At 50.7% G+C, this 20,269-nt stretch overlaps 1 protein-coding gene across 1 annotated transcript; it reads right to left on the reverse strand.

The window, feature by feature from the left end:
• Positions 1-4,172: 4,172 nt before the first annotated feature.
• LOC311590156 (putative G-protein coupled receptor 32) lies at positions 4,173-8,352 on the reverse strand. The gene is made up of 2 exons (XM_084769040.1): positions 8,229-8,352; positions 4,173-6,068 (listed from the first exon to the last, which is right to left on the reverse strand). Exon 2 carries the CDS (start codon positions 6,066-6,068, stop codon positions 5,040-5,042), a length of 1,029 nt encoding a protein of 342 aa, XP_084625166.1. The 5' UTR covers positions 8,229-8,352; the 3' UTR covers positions 4,173-5,039.
• Between the last annotated feature and the right edge of the window lie 11,917 nt (positions 8,353-20,269).

Consider the following 20,269-nt stretch of genomic DNA (forward strand, 5'->3'; position numbering starts at 1 on the left):
TGAACAGAAGTTCCTGCTCCTACCATAGCCCCGTCTCCTCACCAGGACTCTGTTCCCACAAGCCCTTGGCCTCTGTCACTGTCTCCTTTCAACTTTTCCTGCATTTGTTCTGTGATTCTTCTTCTTCTTCTTGAATTATTTGCTAATTTCCTTTTGAACCTTGTTTTCTCCTTCCAGTTGAGATTTAAATCTACAGATCTTCTCAGTATGACTCTGCTGTTTCTCAGTGAAGTGTGGCATCTGTTCGTCTGTCCCTAGAGCACAAGACTTCCTTCAAAGGACATTTTGTAATGCCCAAGGAGGTCAGAGTTCTCTCTCTCTCTGTTTCTTTCAGAATAAGTTTGCGTTCATGGGTAAAATTAAAAGCTAGCATGGTATTTTGCCTTTAAGCTTCTCAAGGTGAGCAAGTGGCCAGGACCCACACCTGTAGGGCCTCCAACCACCAGGCCCTGCCCCCCAAAATACTCTAACAGCCAGATCCAGCCCCTGGGAGATACAGGCAGCCACGCTTTGCCCTACAGAGTAAAAAGCCCAAGTTCAGGCCATAAAATCCCAGGCCACCCAGGAACCGCGCATCCCTAAGAAGCCCTGTCTAAAGCCTGCCTCCTGCCCAGCTCTTTGCTGTTTCACTCCCAAGCAGCGGCAGCCCCCCCTTTATGTTTTTGCCAACAAGTCTCTGTGGGAGGTTGTGCGATGTGACTTTGTGGTACTCCTTGGCTCCCAACTGCCAGGATACCATTCCCCTCAGAGCTGTTAACACTTACAGTGCCTGCATGCGTGTCTGCGCGCTGTGTGCTCATGGTTCCCTCAGAAGCCAGAAGATGGTGTTGGCCCCCCCTCCCGCTGGAATTAGATTACAGGTGGTTGTAAGCTGCCATTTGGGGAGCTGGAGTCCTATGGAAAAGCAGCCAGTAACTCTTAACCACTGTACTGTCTCTCCAGCTCCTTTATTTGATTTTTATTTATGTGAGGAGGTGTGTATCTATGTGCCAGGTGTGTGAGCACGTGAGCACAGTGCCTACAGAGGTCAGAAGAGGACATCGGTGAAACACCTGAAGCCGGAGTTGCAGGCAGCTGTGAGCCTCCCTGTGTGGACACTGGAAGTGATATTGTGGTTATTCAGGTGAGATGTCCCTTATTCTCAGAAGATGAGGCCGGAAAACTTACAGGTAAGTATCATAACCCACGCTTAGACGGGCTGTCTGGGACCTCAGGAAGCTCCCTGCAACTGAATATCTTGTGATTGTTTCATCCGATTCTTCATTATTTTGCTTTTTGTTTAAAGTTTGTTTTGTTTGGGGATTTTGTTTTGTTTTGTTGTTGCATTCTTTTTTTTTTTTTTTCTGAGATAGGGTTTCTCTGTGTAGCCCTAGCTGTCCTGGAAATCAATCCCTCTGTAGGCCAGGCTGGCCTTGAGCTCACAGAGATCTGCCCGCCTCTGCCTCCCTAGGGCTGGAATTAAAGGCGCGCACCACCACTGCTCACCTCGTGTAAGTTTTTAAATCAGCAGATATTAATCGCATCCAACAGCAGGCTTCATCACGGCACATTCTTTCATGCTTATCACGTATGGAATCCTTACTCATGTTCATCCTTTGTTCTCTCTCTTAACCCCCCTCACTTCCGCTGAATCCTCTTCCTTTCCTAACTGGTCCCTGTTGTGCGGCATAAACAACCACTCACCATAAGTAGGTAACTGAGGGCAGGCCCGGGGACGGATGCCACCAAAGCCCATCCTGGTGAACCAATGAGTTTTATTGGGGGTGGTGACTTACAGGAGTATGTGTAGGTGAGGAGTTAAATACAGGAACAGACGCGACTTGGAAGACTTTGACCAAAGCCCAGCCCAGGTGACAGCTCACGAAAGATGAGCCAGCCCATAGAGCACACAGCACAGCCTGCCAACAGCTCAGCTGCTTAGAAGTTGTCTTTCCCAGGCAGTTTGAGAGTGGCTCTCAGTAAGCATGCTGGAGGAGGGAGGAACTGGTGGATCAGGTCAATTTCGGGAGGTTTCTGAAGCCTTTGAGTTGTTTACTTCCTAGATTGAGGGATTTGTCTCCAAAATGGGAGGTCTTTCATCTGAGAGGAAATTGCTACACACCAGCCCTCTATGGTTAATCTTGGTTGTCAATTTGACCGCATCTGCAATCAACTAGGAGGCATACTTGGGAGGGGAACCGGTGAGACCGACCCTAAAGTACACCGTGCCTTGTGGAGGTCCAGATAAAAGGAGGTCTTGGGGGAAAGCGCTTGCTTTTTTGTGTTCACTTGCCTGTGTGTCTTGTTGGCAAGTTAAGTTCATCAGCTCTGTGGTCACTGTCATCCTTCCCTGACCTCAGATCTCATGGAGACTGAAGGCCAGTGGCTCTCCCAGAATCCTCCAGGCCTTTAGCAGGTGGAAGCTCTTTTGAGGGATCCCAGCCCCATGGACAGAACAGGCCCGAATTCTCAAGTCTCTCCATTGTGAAGACAGCCAGCACTGGACGGTCCAGCCCAATCGTGTAAACCAATGCAATCAGTCCTTCCAACATGTATTCCCTCTGTCAGTTCTGCTCCTCTAGGGAACCCTGACTGGTCCACAGCCTTCTACCTTTCATGCCTATTTGTGTGTGACCCAAGGAGTTTTACTTGGCTTGCTCACAGCACGGGAAACTTGGCAGTGGCTATACTACTGAGGAAAACATCTCCCCTAGCAATCCTTAACTGCCTATAGGGCCTCAGGAAGTGGCATGGCCTCACGAGCCTCACCCAAGTTTTTGCGCTCTCTCTCTCTCTCTCTCTCTCTCTCTCTCTCTCTCTCTCTCGACAGAGATGTCCTTACAATGTAACCCTAGGCTGGCCTGTGAGTCCCCCATACCAGGGTCCCATTGTTCCCCAGTTTAGGACCCAAGGCAGCGGGAGGTTTCAATACAGGTTTTCATGGTGAAACTTACCCTGGAGGCTGAGGACTGTGATGAGGAAAACTGGACCTGGGATTCTCCACCAAAGACAGTCTGGACTTTCGGGCTGAAAGAGCCCTGGGAAAGGAGTCTATGGTATACCCTCACCTCTGTTCACTTGGCCTTCTGTGCTCTGGTTCAGCTGGCATTCAAGACTGGCCTTGAACTTACAACCTTCCCTCCTCAACCTCCCTAGTGCTGGAATTACAGGGCTGTGCCACCATAACAAAGAGGGAAGGAGTATGTATGGGCTGCTCTCGGTTTCAGTTGGTGGAGAGCCTGATTCCAGTCGGGCAGTAGGAACATGTAATATCTCGATTTACACATAGTCCTGGGCCAGTGAGATGGCTGCCCAAGAAAAGGCGCTTGCTGCCTTGAGTTAGATTCCCGAGACCCACATGATAGAAGGAGGGAGCCAGCCCAGGGAGTTGTTCTCTGACCTTTGTATATACATGCCATAGTGTGTGTACATGCAAATGTGCGTGTGCACGCGTGCATGGGTACACGCGCACAGAGAGAAGGGGGGGGAGAGACAGGCAGACAGACACATAGACACAGACACACATAGACACAAAGAGAGAGAGAGGGAGGGAGATAGACAGGCAGACAGACACATGTAGACACAGACACATACACATACACACACACACACACACACACACACACACACACACACACACACACACACATTACACTCCTGAGGTTGATCTAAGGCATGGACAGGGTTATCTGTAAGCTAGAGTATGCAATCATTTCCTTGGCCTGTGTGTCAGCATCTCAGGGCCATCACCAGGGCTGCTTGGGGACACAGAAGCATCTTACACAGCTACTGTGGCAGTGTACAAATTGGCTGTTCTGTTTCCTCTGTGCAATGTCACTTTACAGATCTTCCCTTGCAGAGGCAAGGCCTGTCTCTCCTGCCAGGGTTCTGGGATGATCTCGAGACTTGCCTTACCCAGTAGCATGGAGCACAGATCACCAATTTCCACCTCCCACCTTGCCTCTCACTTGTAAACTCCTCTCCACTGGGCCTGGGAGGAGCTCAGTCACTGCAGTGCTGTCTGGTAAAGCATGAAGACCCAAGTTCAATCCCTGGAGCCCACGCTAAAAAGCTCAAATGTGCCGGGTGTGATGGCGCACACCTTTAATACCTGAACTTGGGAGACAGAGGCAGGTGGATCGCTGTGAGTTCAAGGCCAGCCTAGTCTACAAAGTAAGTCTAGGACAGCCAAGGCCACACAGAGAAACCCTGTCTCAAAAAACAAACAAACAAAAAGCTCAGATGTAATTTTGCACATGCACACACAGAGGGGGGCATATACACAAAGCGAACATATGGAAGAATGGTTTAGTTGGCGTGATCGTCGCCCCCAAAAGCCAGCAACCTCTCAGAACATGACAAGGTGAACCCACCGAAAACAGGGCAGAGTCCAACAGCAATGAGAAAAAGCACTCAGCTGATCGCAGCCCAGATCGCTGAGTTACGGAAATTATAAAAGGTTCTTTGGCTTTCAGATTTACTTATTTTACGTGTGTGAGTGTTTTTGCTTGCGTGTATGACTGAGCCTGGTGCTGGCAGAGGTCAGAAGAGGGTGTCAGATCCCCTGCAACTGGAGTTATGGAAAGCTGCAAATTATCATATGGGTTCTGGGAATCTAAATTGGATCCAAATGTAAAAGCAACAAGTACTCTTAACTGCTGAGCCATCTCTCCAGTCCCACATGGATTTTGTTTTTGTTTTTGTTTTTGTTTTTTAATGTCTTTAAACTTGAAAGGGGATGTTTGTCAAATAGCAAAAACTGGCTGATACATTCCATTTCTAGTCAAACTTAGGAGGGGTGGACAGAACTCTTTCATTTAAGGTCAATTGAAGGAAGCTACATGTACAATGTGCATACTTACAACCTATTGGCCAGCTTTCAGTCACATGGCTATATATAGTTGCAAAGGACACTAGGTAATGCAGTCTTTCTTTTTCACAGTCCACCATGTTGGATACAGATGGTGATGTCTATACTAAAAGGCTTATGATGGTGGATTGCTGGAAGGACTTCCTAGAAGTAGAAACAAGCCTCAGAAGTTAATGTTTTTGTTCATAGACTATGAAGGTGGACTTCCATTGTGAACTGGAAGGTTTCCACCCTCTGCTGGGGTATTGGCCTCAGGGACAGGATGACTGATAAAACCCTCTTCCCCAAACACTCTAGCCAGAGCAGAAGGTAGAGACTGGAAAAACCGTTCCTGGAAATCCCTGCCAATGAAGACATAGAGGAAGGGGTTGATGCAGCTGTTGAGGCAGCCCAAAGCAAAGACAGCCCATGAGATAAGCTGCATCTTGGGGTAGAAGGGCTGCTCCAGAGACGTCAGCAGCACAGACTTCACCAGGAGCACCACATTGAAGGGGAGCCAGAAGATGAAGAAGGCGCTTACAACCACCACAAGCAGCCTCTTGGGCCTCTTCGCGTGCACCCAGCCCTCCCTGCAGAGCTTGGCCCGGATGCAGTGGGTACAGATGCTGATGATAGTCAGAGGTACCAGGAAGCCAAGCACGAAGTGGGTGATGGCCATTGCTATTTGTCGGTTAGCAACCATGGCACTCCAGTCATGGCGTGTCTTTTCCTCTGAATTGAAGTCGAAGTAGCAATATTCACAGTCTTTTAGTCTTTCGGTGTTTCGGTACTTTAAGTATGGAGAACAGGCAGCAGCTGCCACGAGCCACACACTGATGGACAGCCATATAGCCCGCTGCACCGTTCTGTGGTTCCTGGCCCACACAGGGTACAAGACCAAGATGCAGCGATCCACAGAGATGAGGACCAGAAGATAGATGCTGACGAAGAAGTTGAGGGCCAGAAAAGCCATGTAGAGTTTACAGACCACCTTAGCAGATGGCCACCAGCCATTCATCGTGATATATATTGCAATGGGCAGAGACAGGAGGACAGTAAAGTCAGCCAGGGCCAGGTTGATGAACCATATCATAGTGACCGTGCGGGCCATGCGGAATATGGCCATCCACAGCACCAGCCCATTACCCAGGACTCCAGCGACACAGGACACAATCAGGACGCCGACGGTGAGCTGGCGGAGATACCACATCTCTACAGGCTGGCATTTGACGTCAGCCATCTTGCAGAAGAGGAAGAATCACATGTCAAAGCCACCTATGACATCTCACTAGAGTCCATACTCCACTCCCTCAGACAAAAATCATTAATAACTTCAAATTGTATGTGTGTGTGTGGTGGGGGTGAGCGGTGCCTGCATGGTGGGCTCTACCACTGAGCCACACCCCAGCCCCTCACTGGGGGATTCTAGGCAGGTGCTCTACCACTGAGCCACACCCCAGCCCCTCACTGGGGGATTCTAGGCAGGGGCTCTACCACTGAGCCACACTCCAGCTCCTCACTGGGGGATTCTAGGCAGGGGCTCTACCACTGAGCCACACCATAGACCCTCACTGGGGGATTCTAGGCAGGGGCTCCACCACTGAGCCAGACCCCAGCCCCTCACTGGGGGATTCTAGGCAGGGGCTCTACCACTGAGCCCCACCATAGACCCTCACTGGGGGATTCTAGGCAGGGGCTCCACCACTGAGCCAGATCCCATCCCCTCACTGGGGGATTCTAGGCAGGGGCTCCACCACTGAGTCACACCCCAGCCCCTCACTGGGGGATTCTAGCCAGGGGCTCTACCACTGAGCCACACCCCAGCCCCTCACTGGGGGATTCTAGGCAGGGGCTCCACCACTGAGCCATACCCCAGCCCCTCACTGGGGGATTTGAGGCAGGGGTTCTACCACTGAGCCACACCATAGACCCTCACTGGGGGATTCTAGGCAGGGGCTCCACCACTGAGCCACACCCCAGCCCCTCACTGGGGGATTCTAGGCAGGGGCTCCACCACTGAGCCACACTCCTAGCTCCTCACTGGGAGATTCTAGGCAATAAGGCACAAGAGATCATGGTAGGATACTGAAATGATGAAAAATAACTAAGTGAAAGTTCAAAAAGCTCAAAAGACAATTAGAATTGATTATATTTTACAGATTGGGAATGAAATCAATGACTTTGAAGACAGATCAGTAGAAATGACCTAACTAAAGGAAGAGAAAACATGAAAGAAAAGTGAGTAGAGTCTCAGGACACAGACATGTTATTCTAGCTGCTTGGGAGGCTGAGGCAGGAGAGTCACAGGTACAGACCTACCTGGCCAGGAGAGTGAATGTAAGGCCAGGCCAGCCTAGGACCCATGTCAAAGCACGATGTGAGAACAAAGCAGGAGACGTAGGTCAGGAGCTGCTGGGCCTAGGATCTCCCACGGAAAGGCAGGGGCGTGGCTCAGCGGTAGACTGCCTGCCTAGAATCCCCCAGTGGGGGCTGGGTGTGGCTCAGCCATAGAGGCTTATGTGAGGCCCGAGTTTCCATCCCCAGAGCAACGACAGCACAGCATAAATAAACAAATATACTAAAGTAAGAGGATTGGGGGCAACTCTGCGAGTCTTCTTTAAAAGCTTATGCATCCAGGTGTGGTGTGCACCTGCGATCCCAGCATTTAGGGGGGTGCAGACTACATCGTATTTTAAGGCTAACTTCCCAGGGCCAGGATGGTGGTAGTGTATCTGAAGCCATGAATTTACAGATATGTGTATCAACTCCAGTCTGAAAGAGCTGTGGCACAGCTTTGCACACTTAAGGCTGGCCTGGCCTCATATTTATCCTTCAGGTCAGGTGGGTCTTTACCTGTGTCACTACAGGCTGCAGCACACCAAGTGGAGAGAAAGAGAGAAGGCTATAAGAGGGACCAAGCCTGGAGAGCCGGAGTGGCTGGCAAAGCGCTTGCTGCACAGTTATGGGGACCTAAGTTTAGTCTTCAGTGCCCACACAAAGCCTTGGCTTGGCGGTGCATACTTCTAATCCCATTGTTGGGAGGCAGAGTCAGGAGGATCCTGGGGACTCACTGGGCAGACACTCCAGCTGACTCAAATCCCAGGACAATAAGAGAACCTTTGTGAAAACCAGGCATCTGAGGGAAGATGCCAGTGTCGCCTTCTGACTCTGGCCATGCAGAGTTTTTTTAGACTATGTCTTCCATACTCAAGATGGCAATCCTCCTGTCTCAACTTCCTGAGTACTAGAATTATAAGCATTTGTCACAAACCTGCACCTTGTGCGATTTCCTCACCCACATCTACCTTCCCTTCCCTACTCCTCATCCCCCGAGTCTCCAATCCTCCCTCCCCCACCCCCTCCCACCCCCCCCCCCGCACACCCAGATCCCATCACGCACCTTATGATGCACTGGACTGGAGAGGCAGGATCAAGCTGGGGGCTCTATCTCTGATGTCGGTCTGATCAGTCCAGGCTGAGGCTCAGGGCAGGGGTGGTATAGAGCAGGAAGCAGCTCATGAACTTGGGTGCAGATTAAGTTCCAGGAAAACACTTGAGCAAGAGTTATGGTGACCCCAAAGATCAGTATCAGGACTGAGGGACATGACACTCAATGTAGGACACTCAATGCTGGGCTCTGAAGCTTAGATTCTGGGGTGTGAAGAGCCACCCTCCAGCCATGTCTTGGCTCTTCTCCTCTGGCTATAAGATGTGCAAAGCACTACATGTGTGCCTGGCACAAAGTAGGTGTGCACTGAAACACAGCTGGCTCTCTGAGGTGCTGGAGTCGGCTCCTCTGTTAAGAGTGCTTGCTCTCCTTGCCAAGGAGCTGGTTTAGCTCCTAGCACGGGGGTTACGTGGCTCACAAGCACCTGAAACTCCAGCTCCGGGGGCTCCCATGCTGTCTTCTGGCCTCATCGGACACCGCACTCATGTGCACATACCCACACACATACACGTAATTAAAAGTAAAGGGCCCATACCAGCCAGATGTGGAGGCGCACACCTTTAATCTTAGCACTTGGGAGGCAGAGGCAGGGGGATCTCTAAGTTGGAGACCAGCCCAGTCCACAGAATGAGTTCCAGGACAGTCAGGGCTACACAGAGAAACCCCGTCTCAAACAAAACAAAAAACCCTAAAAAGTCCCCTCAAGACGAACAGAGTCATTTATGTTTCATATGCATCTTCTACATGCAGCCTGATGGTAACTTCATAGTTTTCATAAGGATGCCGAGACTGTGACCTTCCCTTCAAGACAGGGCAAGACCTCTGCACTGTGTGACACCAGTGCTCACAAAGCGCTGGGTTCCGGTTCGGGGCTGGGAATGCCATATAACTAAAACATTCTCAGAATGCATCTGCTGCAGCCGGAAGGGTGGCACACGCTTACATCCAGCGCGGTGATTCTGAAGCACCAAAGCTGAGAGCCCGCACAGGCTTCAAGGTGAGACCATGTCTCAAAAACAAAAAGAGGAAACCGGGGAGACGCCACAGAGGATAAAAGTGCCCAGTGTGCAATCAGGCTTGCTGGGAGAGCTCCCACCGAGAATCCCCCAGTGAGGGGCTGGGCCAGGCTCGGTGGGAGAGACTCTTCCTAGAATCTGCCAACGTGGGGCAGAGGATGTTCATTATGACAGATCAAGTTTGCTAAGAAGAATCTTGTGTTTTCTTCCTTTTTAAATCTTGCTCTTGTTGGGACTTCGAATGCCATCTTTAACATTTAATAATTGCTTATTGGCAATTAAAGAAGTGAAATGATTTTACTATCTTCTTAATGAACTTGTGTGTGTGCGCGTACATGTGCAAGTGTGTGTGTGTGTGTGTGTGTGTGTGTGCGCGCGCGCGCTTCTGAGCCTGCATGCAGAGACCAGAGGAAGATGACAGGTAATGCTGTCCACCTGTATTCCTTCATGACAGGATTTCTTATTGTCACTGGAGATGTCTGGCTCTGGGCTGGGCTAGCTCAGGGCTGCCAGTGAGTCCTGGATCCCCTCTTGTCTCTACTTCCTTCAACACAGAGGTCGCAGGCAGCCTGGACATGCTAGCTTTTCTTTTTTTTTCTTTTTTTTTTTTTTAAAGATTTATTTATTATGTGTACAGTGCTCTGCCTACCTGTATACCTGCAGGCCAGAAGAGGGCATCAGTTCACATTATAGGTGGGTGTGAGCCACCATGTGGGTGGCTGGGAATTGAACTCAGGACCTCCAGAAGAGCAGTCAGTGCTCTTAACCTCTGAGCCATCTCTCCAGTGCCCGACATGCTAGCTTTTCATGTGGATTGGATGCTGGGGGTGTACAGCCAGGCCTCACATGTGTGCAGCTGGGAATGTACAGCCAGGCCTCACATGTGTGCAGCTGGGGGTGTACAGTCAGGCCTTCATATGTGTGCAGCTGGGGGTGTACAGCCAGGCCTTCACATGTGTGCAGCTCGGGGTGTACAGCCAGGCCTCACATGTGTGCAGCTGGGGTGTACAGCCAGGCCTCACATGTGTGCAGCTGGGGTGTACAGCCAGGCCTCACATGTGTGCAGCTGGGGGTGTACAGCCAGGCCTCACGTGTGTGCAGCTGGGAATGTACAGTCAGGCCTTCACATGTGTGCAGCTGGGGGTGTACAGTCAGGCCTCACATGTGTGCAGCTGGGAATGTACAGCCAGGCCTCACATGTGTGCAGCTGGGGGTGTACAGTCAGGCCTTCATATGTGTGCAGCTGGGGGTGTACAGCCAGGCCTTCACATGTGTGCAGCTCGGGGTGTACAGCCAGGCCTCACATGTGTGCAGCTGGGGTGTACAGCCAGGCCTCACATGTGTGCAGCTGGGGGTGTACAGCCAGGCCTCACGTGTGTGCAGCTGGGAATGTACAGTCAGGCCTTCACATGTGTGCAGCTCGGGGTGTACAGTCAGGCCTCACATGTGTGCAGCTGGGAATGTACAGTCAGGCCTTCACATGTGTGCAGCTGGGGGTGTACAGTCAGGCCTCACATGTGTGCAGCTGGGGTGTACAGCCAGGCCTCACATGTGTGCAGCTGGGGGTGTGCAGCCAGGCTTTCACACGTGTGCAGCTGGGAATGTACAGTCAGGCCTTCACATGTGTGCAGCTGGGGGTGTACAGCCAGGCCTTCACATGTGTGCAGCTGGGAATGTACAGTCAGGCCTTCACATGTGTGCAGCTGGGGTGTACAGCCAGGCCTTCACATGTGTGCAGCTCGGGGTGTACAGCCAGGCCTTCACATGTGTGCAGCTCGGGGTGTACAGGCAGGCCTCACATGTGTGCAGCTCGGGGTGTACAGTCAGGCCTCACATGTGTGCAGCTGGGAATGTACAGTCAGGCCTTCACATGTGTGCAGCTGGGAATGTACAGTCAGGCCTTCACATGTGTGCAGCTGGGGGTGTACAGTCAGGCCTCACATGTGTGCAGCTGGGGGTGTACAGTCAGGCCTTCACATGTGTGCAGCTGGGGTGTACAGCCAGGCCTCACATGTGTGCAGCTGGGAATGTACAGCCAGGCCTCACATGTGTGCAGCTGGGGGTGTACAGCCAGGCCTCACATGTGTGCAGCTGGGGGTGTACAGCCAGGCCTCACATGTGTGCAGCTGGGGGTGTACAGCCAGGCCTCACATGTGTGCAGCTGGGGGTGTACAGCCAGGCCTCACATGTGTGCAGCTGGGGGTGTACAGCCAGGCCTCACATGTGTGCAGCTGGGGGTGTACAGTCAGGCCTCACATGTGTGCAGCTGGTGTGTACAGTCAGGCCTTCACATGTGTGCAGCTGGGGTGTACACTCAGGCCTTCACATGTGTGCAGCTGGGGGTGTGCAGCCAGGCCTTCATATGTGTGCAGCTGGGGGTGTACAGTTAGGCCTTCACATGTGTGCAGCTGGGGATGTACAGTCAGGCCTTCACATGTGTGCAGCTGGGAATAAACAGTCAGGCCTTCACATGTGTGCAGCTGGGGGTGTACAGCCAGGCCTCACATGTGTGCAGCTGGGGGTGGACAGTCAGGCCTTCACATGTGTGCAGCTGGGGTGTACAGCCAGGCCTCACATGTGTGCAGATGGGAGTGTACAGTCAGGCCTTCACATGTGTGCAGCTGGGGTGTACAGCCAGGCCTTCACATGTGTGCAGCTGGGGTGTACAGTTAGGCCTTCACATGTGTGCAGCTGGGGTGTACAGTTAGGCCTTCACATGTGTGCAGCTGGGGTGTACAGCCAGGCCTCACATGTGTGCAGCAGACACTCTTCCCCACTGAGCTGTGTCCCTGCCCCTCATGAGGATTTTGCGTGGTGCTCCTGTCCCTGGAGACCCTCTGATCTCTGTGTATTTGTCCTACTTTTTGTGCTGGTCGATTGACAATGAGCGTGTCATTATATCATCTTCAAATAATGCCAGCTTGCTTGGTTCTCTTTTAGCCTTTGGCCGTAGGAACCCAGTCCAGAACCTGGCACACACCAGGTATTTCTCCTCCACTGAGCTCCACCTGGCCGCCCCCTGCCCCCTTTGTCTTTTAAGACTAATTTTGGAGGTGGGCTCGGTGGCCCGTAACCCCGGCACTCGGGGAAGAGGAGGCAGGCAGATCTCTGTGAGCTCGAGGACAGCCTAGTCTACAAAATGAGTCCCGGACAGCCAAGGCTACACAGAGAAACTTGAAAAAACAGCAAAACACAACAAACAAATAAAAAAAGATTAAGTGTGTGTGTGTGTGTGTGTGTGTGTGTGTGTGTGTGTGTGTGTGGAGATTGGGCCACCAATGGGTCCTGGAATCTGAACTCGGTCCTCAGTGAGTTCTCTGAACTGCTGAACCATCTCCCCAGCCTCTTCTTTTTCTTTTCTTTTTTTATACTTTAGACAGGGTCACATCGCTTATGTTGACCTCAGACTCACTATGTCTGTAAGGATGAGTTTGATCCTTTAGCCTCCTCCTCTGGCATGCTGGGATTAAAAGCACGCAGCGTAGCATCCTGTTTATGCAGTGGTGAGAACAGAACACAGGGCCTCATACATGCTGGATAAACACTCTGCTGCACCCCCAGCCACCGCAGACCACAGTGTTCAGAATCACCTCAGATCCAAACGAATGGAGTCAGCTGATCACAGACCAATGCCTATGAAGCCAAGAGCTAAAATAAATCTCCCTTCCTCACACAAGCAATCAAACAACCCCACACAACCTAACGGTGCACAGCAGGAGCTGGGACACTGGCCGTGCCCAGATGTGGCATGTTCAGAGAAATACAGCTCGCTTGCGCATCCTGCAAGAGACAATATGATGAAGCCTTTGCCAAGAGGCAGCTTAGACTGACTGGAGAGACTTTAACTTTAAAAGGAGGAGGGGGCCAGTTTCCCAAAATGTCAATATCCCAAATATAGAGGCGTCCCAGATTGAAGGGGCCAAGCAGAAGGTGTGGTGGTGTATGCTTGTCACCCCAGCACTGAAGGGGCCACGGGAGGAGGCCTGTAGGCTTCGGTTGTCTACACCTACTTTAGCCAAGGTTCTTAAACACTTCAACCTCACTTCTAACCCACCAGAGGAAGGGGGGAAAGAATGTTAATAGGAAAAAGGGGTCGTGGATCTGTTTAGAAGCAGTTCCTTGGGCCGATTCCACTCAGCATTGTCAAGATACCAGCAGTCCTGTCCGTTAGCCAACACCAAACCGTCACGTGAATACGTAGTGGTGGCACAATCCAGAAGAAACCACAAGGTTCCGCTGAATTGCATAAGTCCGTGGAAGCAGCCAGAATCAGCCAGAGTACCACGAGACGTTCTCTGGAACGTTTTCTTCAGCGAAGTGAAGACCAGGGAAATGTAGCATGGAAGCGTAGCCTCTGTCTGTGGGGTTCTGTTTACACCCTTCCAAACATCACGTGCCCTCTCATGTGTCTGCTCCCAGCAGAACATTATGTGCCTTCTCACAAGGTCTCTTCTAAAGAAACATCATGTGACGCAACTCAGTCTTCAGAGAAACCAGAACCTTCCACTTCCGAGGACGTTAAGGTACAGACCGGATTGGGTAGACAGAAAGTTACAGACAGCCTCAGCTATGTAGGGAGACTTGGTCTTAAGGAAATGGAAAAAGAAACAAAGAGACATGATCTGTAAAGGAGGCTGCTAAACCTGGTGCCGACCCCAGATTGCACCCTCAACTGATGAGGGAGAGTCCTGTGACAGATCCCACTGAAGGCACCAGAGCCCAGGGGTTCAGTAAGTAAAGAGCCTGCCAGCCAAGCATGAGGACTCGTGACATCTGGATCTCAAACACTCCCATGTAAGACGTGTGTGATGATGGCGTGTGCTCCCAGTGCTGTGGAAGCAATCTAGGGGTTGACTGGTCAGCCAGCCTAGCCAGTCAGTAAACTCTGGGTCCAGTGAGAGATGACTCAGTGGTTAAGAGCACTGGCTGACCTGCAGAGGACCCAGGTTCAGTTCCCAGAACACACATGGCAGCTCACAACTGTAACTCCAGTTCTGGGGGATCCGACCCCTTCACACAGACATGAGTGCAGGCAAAACACTAATGCGCTATACTGGAAGTCTTGGTTCCTTTAAAACTCAGTTATGCTATGTAATGTTTTTGTTTTAATTCCAAGTGTGGGATGTGGAACTGCTTTTAGTTTATCCACCAATTATAACTGCCTTGTACAGCTCAGAGAGGGGCGTGGTCTTTGCTAGCTACAACTAGTTTAATTCTGAGGACTCAGAGAGGGTATAAGTATGAGAGCCCAGAGAGAGGAAGGAGGCTTCAAGGAGACCATGGAGGAGGCAGAAGGCTGCTGGTTCTTCCTGCTTCTGCATTTGCCATTTGCTGTTGCTGGACTGCTGGATAGACTGACAACTGAGATTGGTGTTGCCCCCAAAGAACCCAATGACCTGAACCAGCCAGAACTAAGTCTTAAGAGGTCTACATCCACTTTCTCTCCTAACCTTCTTTCTCTCCTACCTGGACTTGGGAGCGGTCAGAAGGGAGGTAGAGTTTTAAGAGACCCCCATAAAGTAGAGTTTTAAAAATAGCGCCTACAATGCACATTTTTTAAAGAGAGAGAGAATTGTAGTAATAGTGTCTCTTCACAGATATAGAAACCCTAACTAAGACTCTGTATGTATGTATGTATGTATGTATGTATGTATGTATCTATCTCCCGTCTCTCTCCCTCCCTCTCTCTCCCTCCCCTCTCCCCTCTCTCTCCAATGAGGATGTCATCATCCTGAGCCTCTCATTCCCCCTTGGGACGCCTTTTAGAAAAACTTCACGCTCCACCAGATCGCCGCCATCATGGACACGAGCCGCGTGTAGCCCATAAAGCTGGCTAGAGTGACCAAAGTGCTGGGCAGGACCGGTTCTCAGGGACAGTGCACCCAGGTGCATGTGGAATTTATGGATGACACCAGCCGCTCTATCATCCGAAACGTCAAAGGCCCTGTTCGAGAGGGTGATGTGCTCACCCTATGGAGTCAGAAAGAGTGGCTTGGAGGTTGTGCTGACCCTGCTGCTGGGTCCTGGAGATCCACCACTTAACCCATGGAATGACCTGCAACTGTTAAATAAAGCATTTATATTGAAAGAAAGAAAGAAAGAAAGAAAGAAAGAAAGAAAGAAAGAAAAACTTCACATCCTGCACCTGGCACCCGACCTTATTGGCTTTTACAATCAAGTGTGGCCTCAATATCCCTTGGATAGCCAGGCCAAATGGCTGCCTAACAGCATTCTGAATCCCAACAATATTAGGGATCTTTTCAATTACTGTGAGTGATCGGGGAAATGGGAAGAGATTTCCTATACACAAGCCTTTCCCTATCTCTGCTTCAAGCCCTCTCTTTGTTCTTCCTGTTCCCCCGCTGTGGTTGCCTGAGTAAAAATGGCCCCCACAGGCCCATAGGAAGTGACACTATTAGGAGATGTGGTTTTGTTAGAGTGGGTGTGGCCTATTGAAGGAAGTGGGTCACTGGGGGTGCACTTTGAAGTCTCAGAAGCTCAAGTTGGCTAGTGTGTCTCAGTCTCAGGTCTGGGATTTCTGGTCAAGGTGTAGGACTGTCAGCTTCTTCTCCAGCACCGTGTCTGCCTGAGTGCCACCATGTTTCCTGCCATCATAATAGTGGCCTCTGGAACTGTAAGGCCCCCAATTAAATGTCTTTCTTTGTAAGAGTTGCTGTGGTCATGGTGTCTCCTCACAGCAATAAAACCATAACTAAGACACTCACCCAACTCCCCTGTGCTGGGAGGGAAGTCTTATGTCAATTTCACACACACACACACACACACACACACACACACACACACACACACACACACACGGTATTTGAAAGGAGGGAACCTTAACTGAGAAAATGCTTCCACAAGCTCCAGCTGTAGGGCATTTCCTTAGTTAGTGACTGACAGGGGCAAGCCCAGCCCACTGTGGGTGGTCCCATCCCTGGCTGCCCGTCCCTGATTCTATAAGAAAGCAGGCTGAACAAGCCATGGGAAGCAAGCCAGTAAGCAACAGCCCTCCGTGGCCTCTGCCTCGGCTCCTGCCTCCAGGTTCCTGCAGGCTGAACAAGCCACGGGAAGCAAGCCAGTAAGCAACAGCCCTCCGTGGCCTCTGCCTCGGCTCCTGCCTCCAGGTTCCTGCCCTGACTTTGTTTTGGTGATGAACAGCAACGTGGAAGTGTGAGCTGAATCAACCCAGATTGCTTTTTGGTCACGATGTTTCATTTGCAGCAATAGGAACCCTAAGACCTAACTCCCAGCTATGTAACCCAAACCAGATGATTCATGCGCTGCTTTTGATCCCATTGACGAGCCTCCCCCTTAACCACCTCAGCCCACAGCTTCTTCTCTTCCTTGGGGCCCCTCCAGTCTCCCTTCTCCCTCTCCAGCAGACAGGGCATGCGACTACCCCTCCCTGGGGCCCACTTTTAACCCACCGGCAGCCTTTGGTCCTCCTGCTGCTGGCCGCCTCTGTCATGAGACCCCCCTCTGCTTCCTCCTACCTGGCTACCCTGGCCCCAGTTCTCCCCTTATGGGAGGCTGCTGGGGTGGATAGCCTGGCCAGTGTTCATGTCCCCTTCTCATTGAGCAAACTCTCTCTATTGGAAAAGACAGCTTCCCCCACCTTCATTAAAGCGTTCCAATATATTACCCAATCTTACAAGCTCCCTTTGCATGACCTTTTTTTGTTTTGTTTTGTTTTTTGTTTTTTGTTGTTGTTGTTTGCTTGTTTTGGTTTTTTTTTTATGATGCTCTGCCTGCATGTACACCTACATGCTAGAAGAGGGCACCAGATCACATTATAGATGGCTGTGAGCCACCATGCGGTTGCTGGGAATTGAACTCAGGACCTCTGGAAGAGCAGTCAGTGCTCTTAACCTCTGAGCCATCTCTCCAGCCCCCTTGCATGACGTTTATATGATTCTCACCAACAGCCTTTTCCCAGAGGAGTGTAGAGAACCAGGCAGACAAAACCCACCAAACTAAAGGTGCCACCCAACACCCAGTGGGGCTGAGGTGGTCCCCAATTGGAATCCCAAATGGGATTACAGTATTCCAGGAGGCATTCTAGCTAGGGACTCAATTTACAGCATGCCTCCTGGGCAGTCTCTGTAAGGCCACCCCTAAAGCAGTAAATAATGGAAAACTCCAAGAGGTGATCCGGGACAAATGTGAAAACCTACTTGAATTCCTAGACTGCCTCACAAAGGCCCTTACAATATACCAATCTGGTGGCACACACCTTTAATCCCAGCACTCAGGAGGCAGAGGCAGGCAGATCACTGTGAGTTTGAGGTCAGCCTGGTCTAAGAAATGAGTCCAGGACAGTCAGGGATACACAGAGACACCCTGCCTATAACAAAAAACAAAAACATACAATATACCAATTAGACCTAAAAGCCCAGATACAAAGCAGCTCCTCGTGACCAACTTCTTCTCCCAGAGTTTCCCAGACACTCGAGTGAAACTTTACTGCCTAGAAGAGGGGCTCCCAACCCCACGGCAGCAGTCATAGGGCTGCCCTCAAGATGTATCCGTGGGAGAGATGAAAGAGTCCAAAACCAAAAATACCAAATGCTGGCTAAGGCCTTCCTGCTGGCCACAGCATCTTCCCCGGGGTCTTTCCTCCCAAAGCCTGAGGACCCCTGGGTTCCCACTTCAAATGTGATCAAGAGGGTCACTTTCCTTCCCGTTGTGTGAAGGGGTGTCTCTGTGTTGTCAGTTGTCGACTGTTGTACCGGCAGAGAGCTAAGTGCCTGCAGGATCTTGGTAATGTCATTTCTATGGCCCATCACTGCCTTATATTTGTAAATACTTGCCCTTCTTCACCTGCTCAGATACTTGAAGGTCAGACAGCCCTCTATGCCTAAAGACATGTGTCAGGCGTTGCCCTGCTGATTGGTCATAATAAAGATCTGGTGGCCAATAGTTGGGACAGGAAGAGGAGAGCAGAACTTCAGAGAGAGAGAGAGAGACAGAGAGACAGAGAGAGACAGAGACAGAGAGACACAGAGAGACAGAGAGACAGACAGAGAGAAAGACAGACAGACAGAGAGACACAGAGACACAGAGAGACACAGAGACACAGAGAGACAGACAGAGAGAAAGACAGACAGAGAGACACAGAGACACAGAGAGACAGAAAGACAGAGAGACAGAGAGACAGACAGACAGACAGAGAGAGAGACAGACAGACAGACAGACGGACAGACAGAGAGAGACAGACAGACAGAGAGAGACAGAGACAGAGATGCTGGGAGAAGAAAACAGAACAGAGGCAGCCGCAGAAGAGAACAGATGGGAACAGGAGAGAGAAGGAAAGAACTAGCCACGCAGCGGGCTGTGGGCTGCAATACTCAGGTTAAGCATGAGCTGGGGAGACTGTCCCGGTGAACGGTTTACCCTCGTGCCTGTTTTCTCTGTGACCAAAAGGAAGGTTACTGTAGGAAGTGGCCAGAAACGGACAGAGGCGGCCCATGTTTGTACTGTAAATACCAGGAGACAGATCTGGGCGCCGCCCTAATTCCCCACTCTTATTTATCTTTACACACGAGAGGCTCCTTCCACCTCTGCCTTCAAGGCCCGTAGGACAGCAGATGGGAGGAGGGTGTCCCTGGCACACTGTATTGTGACCTGATGAGCAGGTGCTGGGAGGGCACGATGCGGTGTATACATCCTGCTCTCCCAACATCTAGATGTAGAAATAGAAGCTGTGACCCAACATTCATCATAAGCTCTCATCCCCTCCTAATGCCTCCCCTCTCGGAGGACACTGGTCCCACCGCGTTCTCTTCTCCATCTCTTGTTTCAGACCTTAACCTCTGCACATTAGCTGCTAGGTAACACTCTACCTGGCTGCTTCCCATATCACGGTCACAACCAACGCCACTGTGGCTTCATCCATCAGTGCATCGCCTCTCTCCTTATTGAAACCCCTTTCTGAAAACCCTATCGTAAAAGACAGGGTCTGACAACTCCAGACAGACCTCCCACAGCATAATGAACAGCTCGGAATCTCTGGCCAGTAGATTGTTGACGGCCCAGTATGAAAGTAGGTTTTGTTATGTATAAAAAGTAAAGACAAATGTTAGAATACAAGGTACCAGGCAGATACTATGTTATACAGAGTTTATTAAATAAGTATGGAGGGAGAAGGAAAGGGGGAAGAGGTGAGAGAGAGAGGGAGGGAGGGAGAGAGAGAAAGTAGAGAGAGGAGGTTAGAGGAAGAGTGAGTGTAACTGCCTACCTGCCACGGGGGGGGTGGGGGGGGTCGGGGGTGGCCCTGCCCAGGGCCATATAAAAGACCCTCCATGTGGCTGTCTCTCTCCCCTTTCTCTCTACTCTCACTCTCCCTCTCCCGTCCTCTCTCCACTTTCTCGCTCTCTCTTTCTCTCCCTCTTCCTCTCTCTCTCTCTCTCTGGGGTACCCCTTCCCCTTTCCTTCTCCCCCCATGCTCACTTATTAAACTCTGTATAACATAATATCTGCCTGCTACCCTGTATTCTATCATCTGTCTTTACATATATATATATATATATATATATATATATATATATATATATATATATATATAACAAATATTGCCCTCCTTAACCCTTCTTTTCTCTTCCCTTTTCTCAATCCCACTAATTACAGCATGACTTATAAACTCCTTGTCTAGCTTTCTTCAACAACAAGTTCAAAGGATTTCTAACCAGACCTTTAATCAGTATTTATAACAAGGTTATCAGGCCCTGGTTATAGAACCGGAGGCCCCCCCCCCATTATGACCTGATGTTGAAGATCCAGCTTGCCCCCAAGGACTTCAGTACCCCCAAACAGCCAGAGGTAGTTTAACAATGACATTGTCTCCTTTCCTACCTCTAGATTGGTTATCAACAGTAGATAAATTAAAAAGGGAGGAATGTAGGGTAACTGGCCAATGAAAAAATCACCCTGCCACTGGCCTGTCCCTGATCCTGTGACTTGGAAATCCCCACCCCC

Source organism: Acomys minous (assembly GCF_964271855.1).
Source record: "Acomys minous genome assembly, chromosome: 2".
Taxonomy (NCBI): Eukaryota; Metazoa; Chordata; class Mammalia; order Rodentia; family Muridae; genus Acomys; species Acomys minous.

What these genes read in the sequence shown, in the direction of transcription:
- LOC311590156 (XM_084769040.1), bottom strand. Translation starts at nt 6,068, where the DNA reads ATGGCTGACGTCAAATGCCAGCCTGTAGAGATGTGGTATCTCCGCCAG.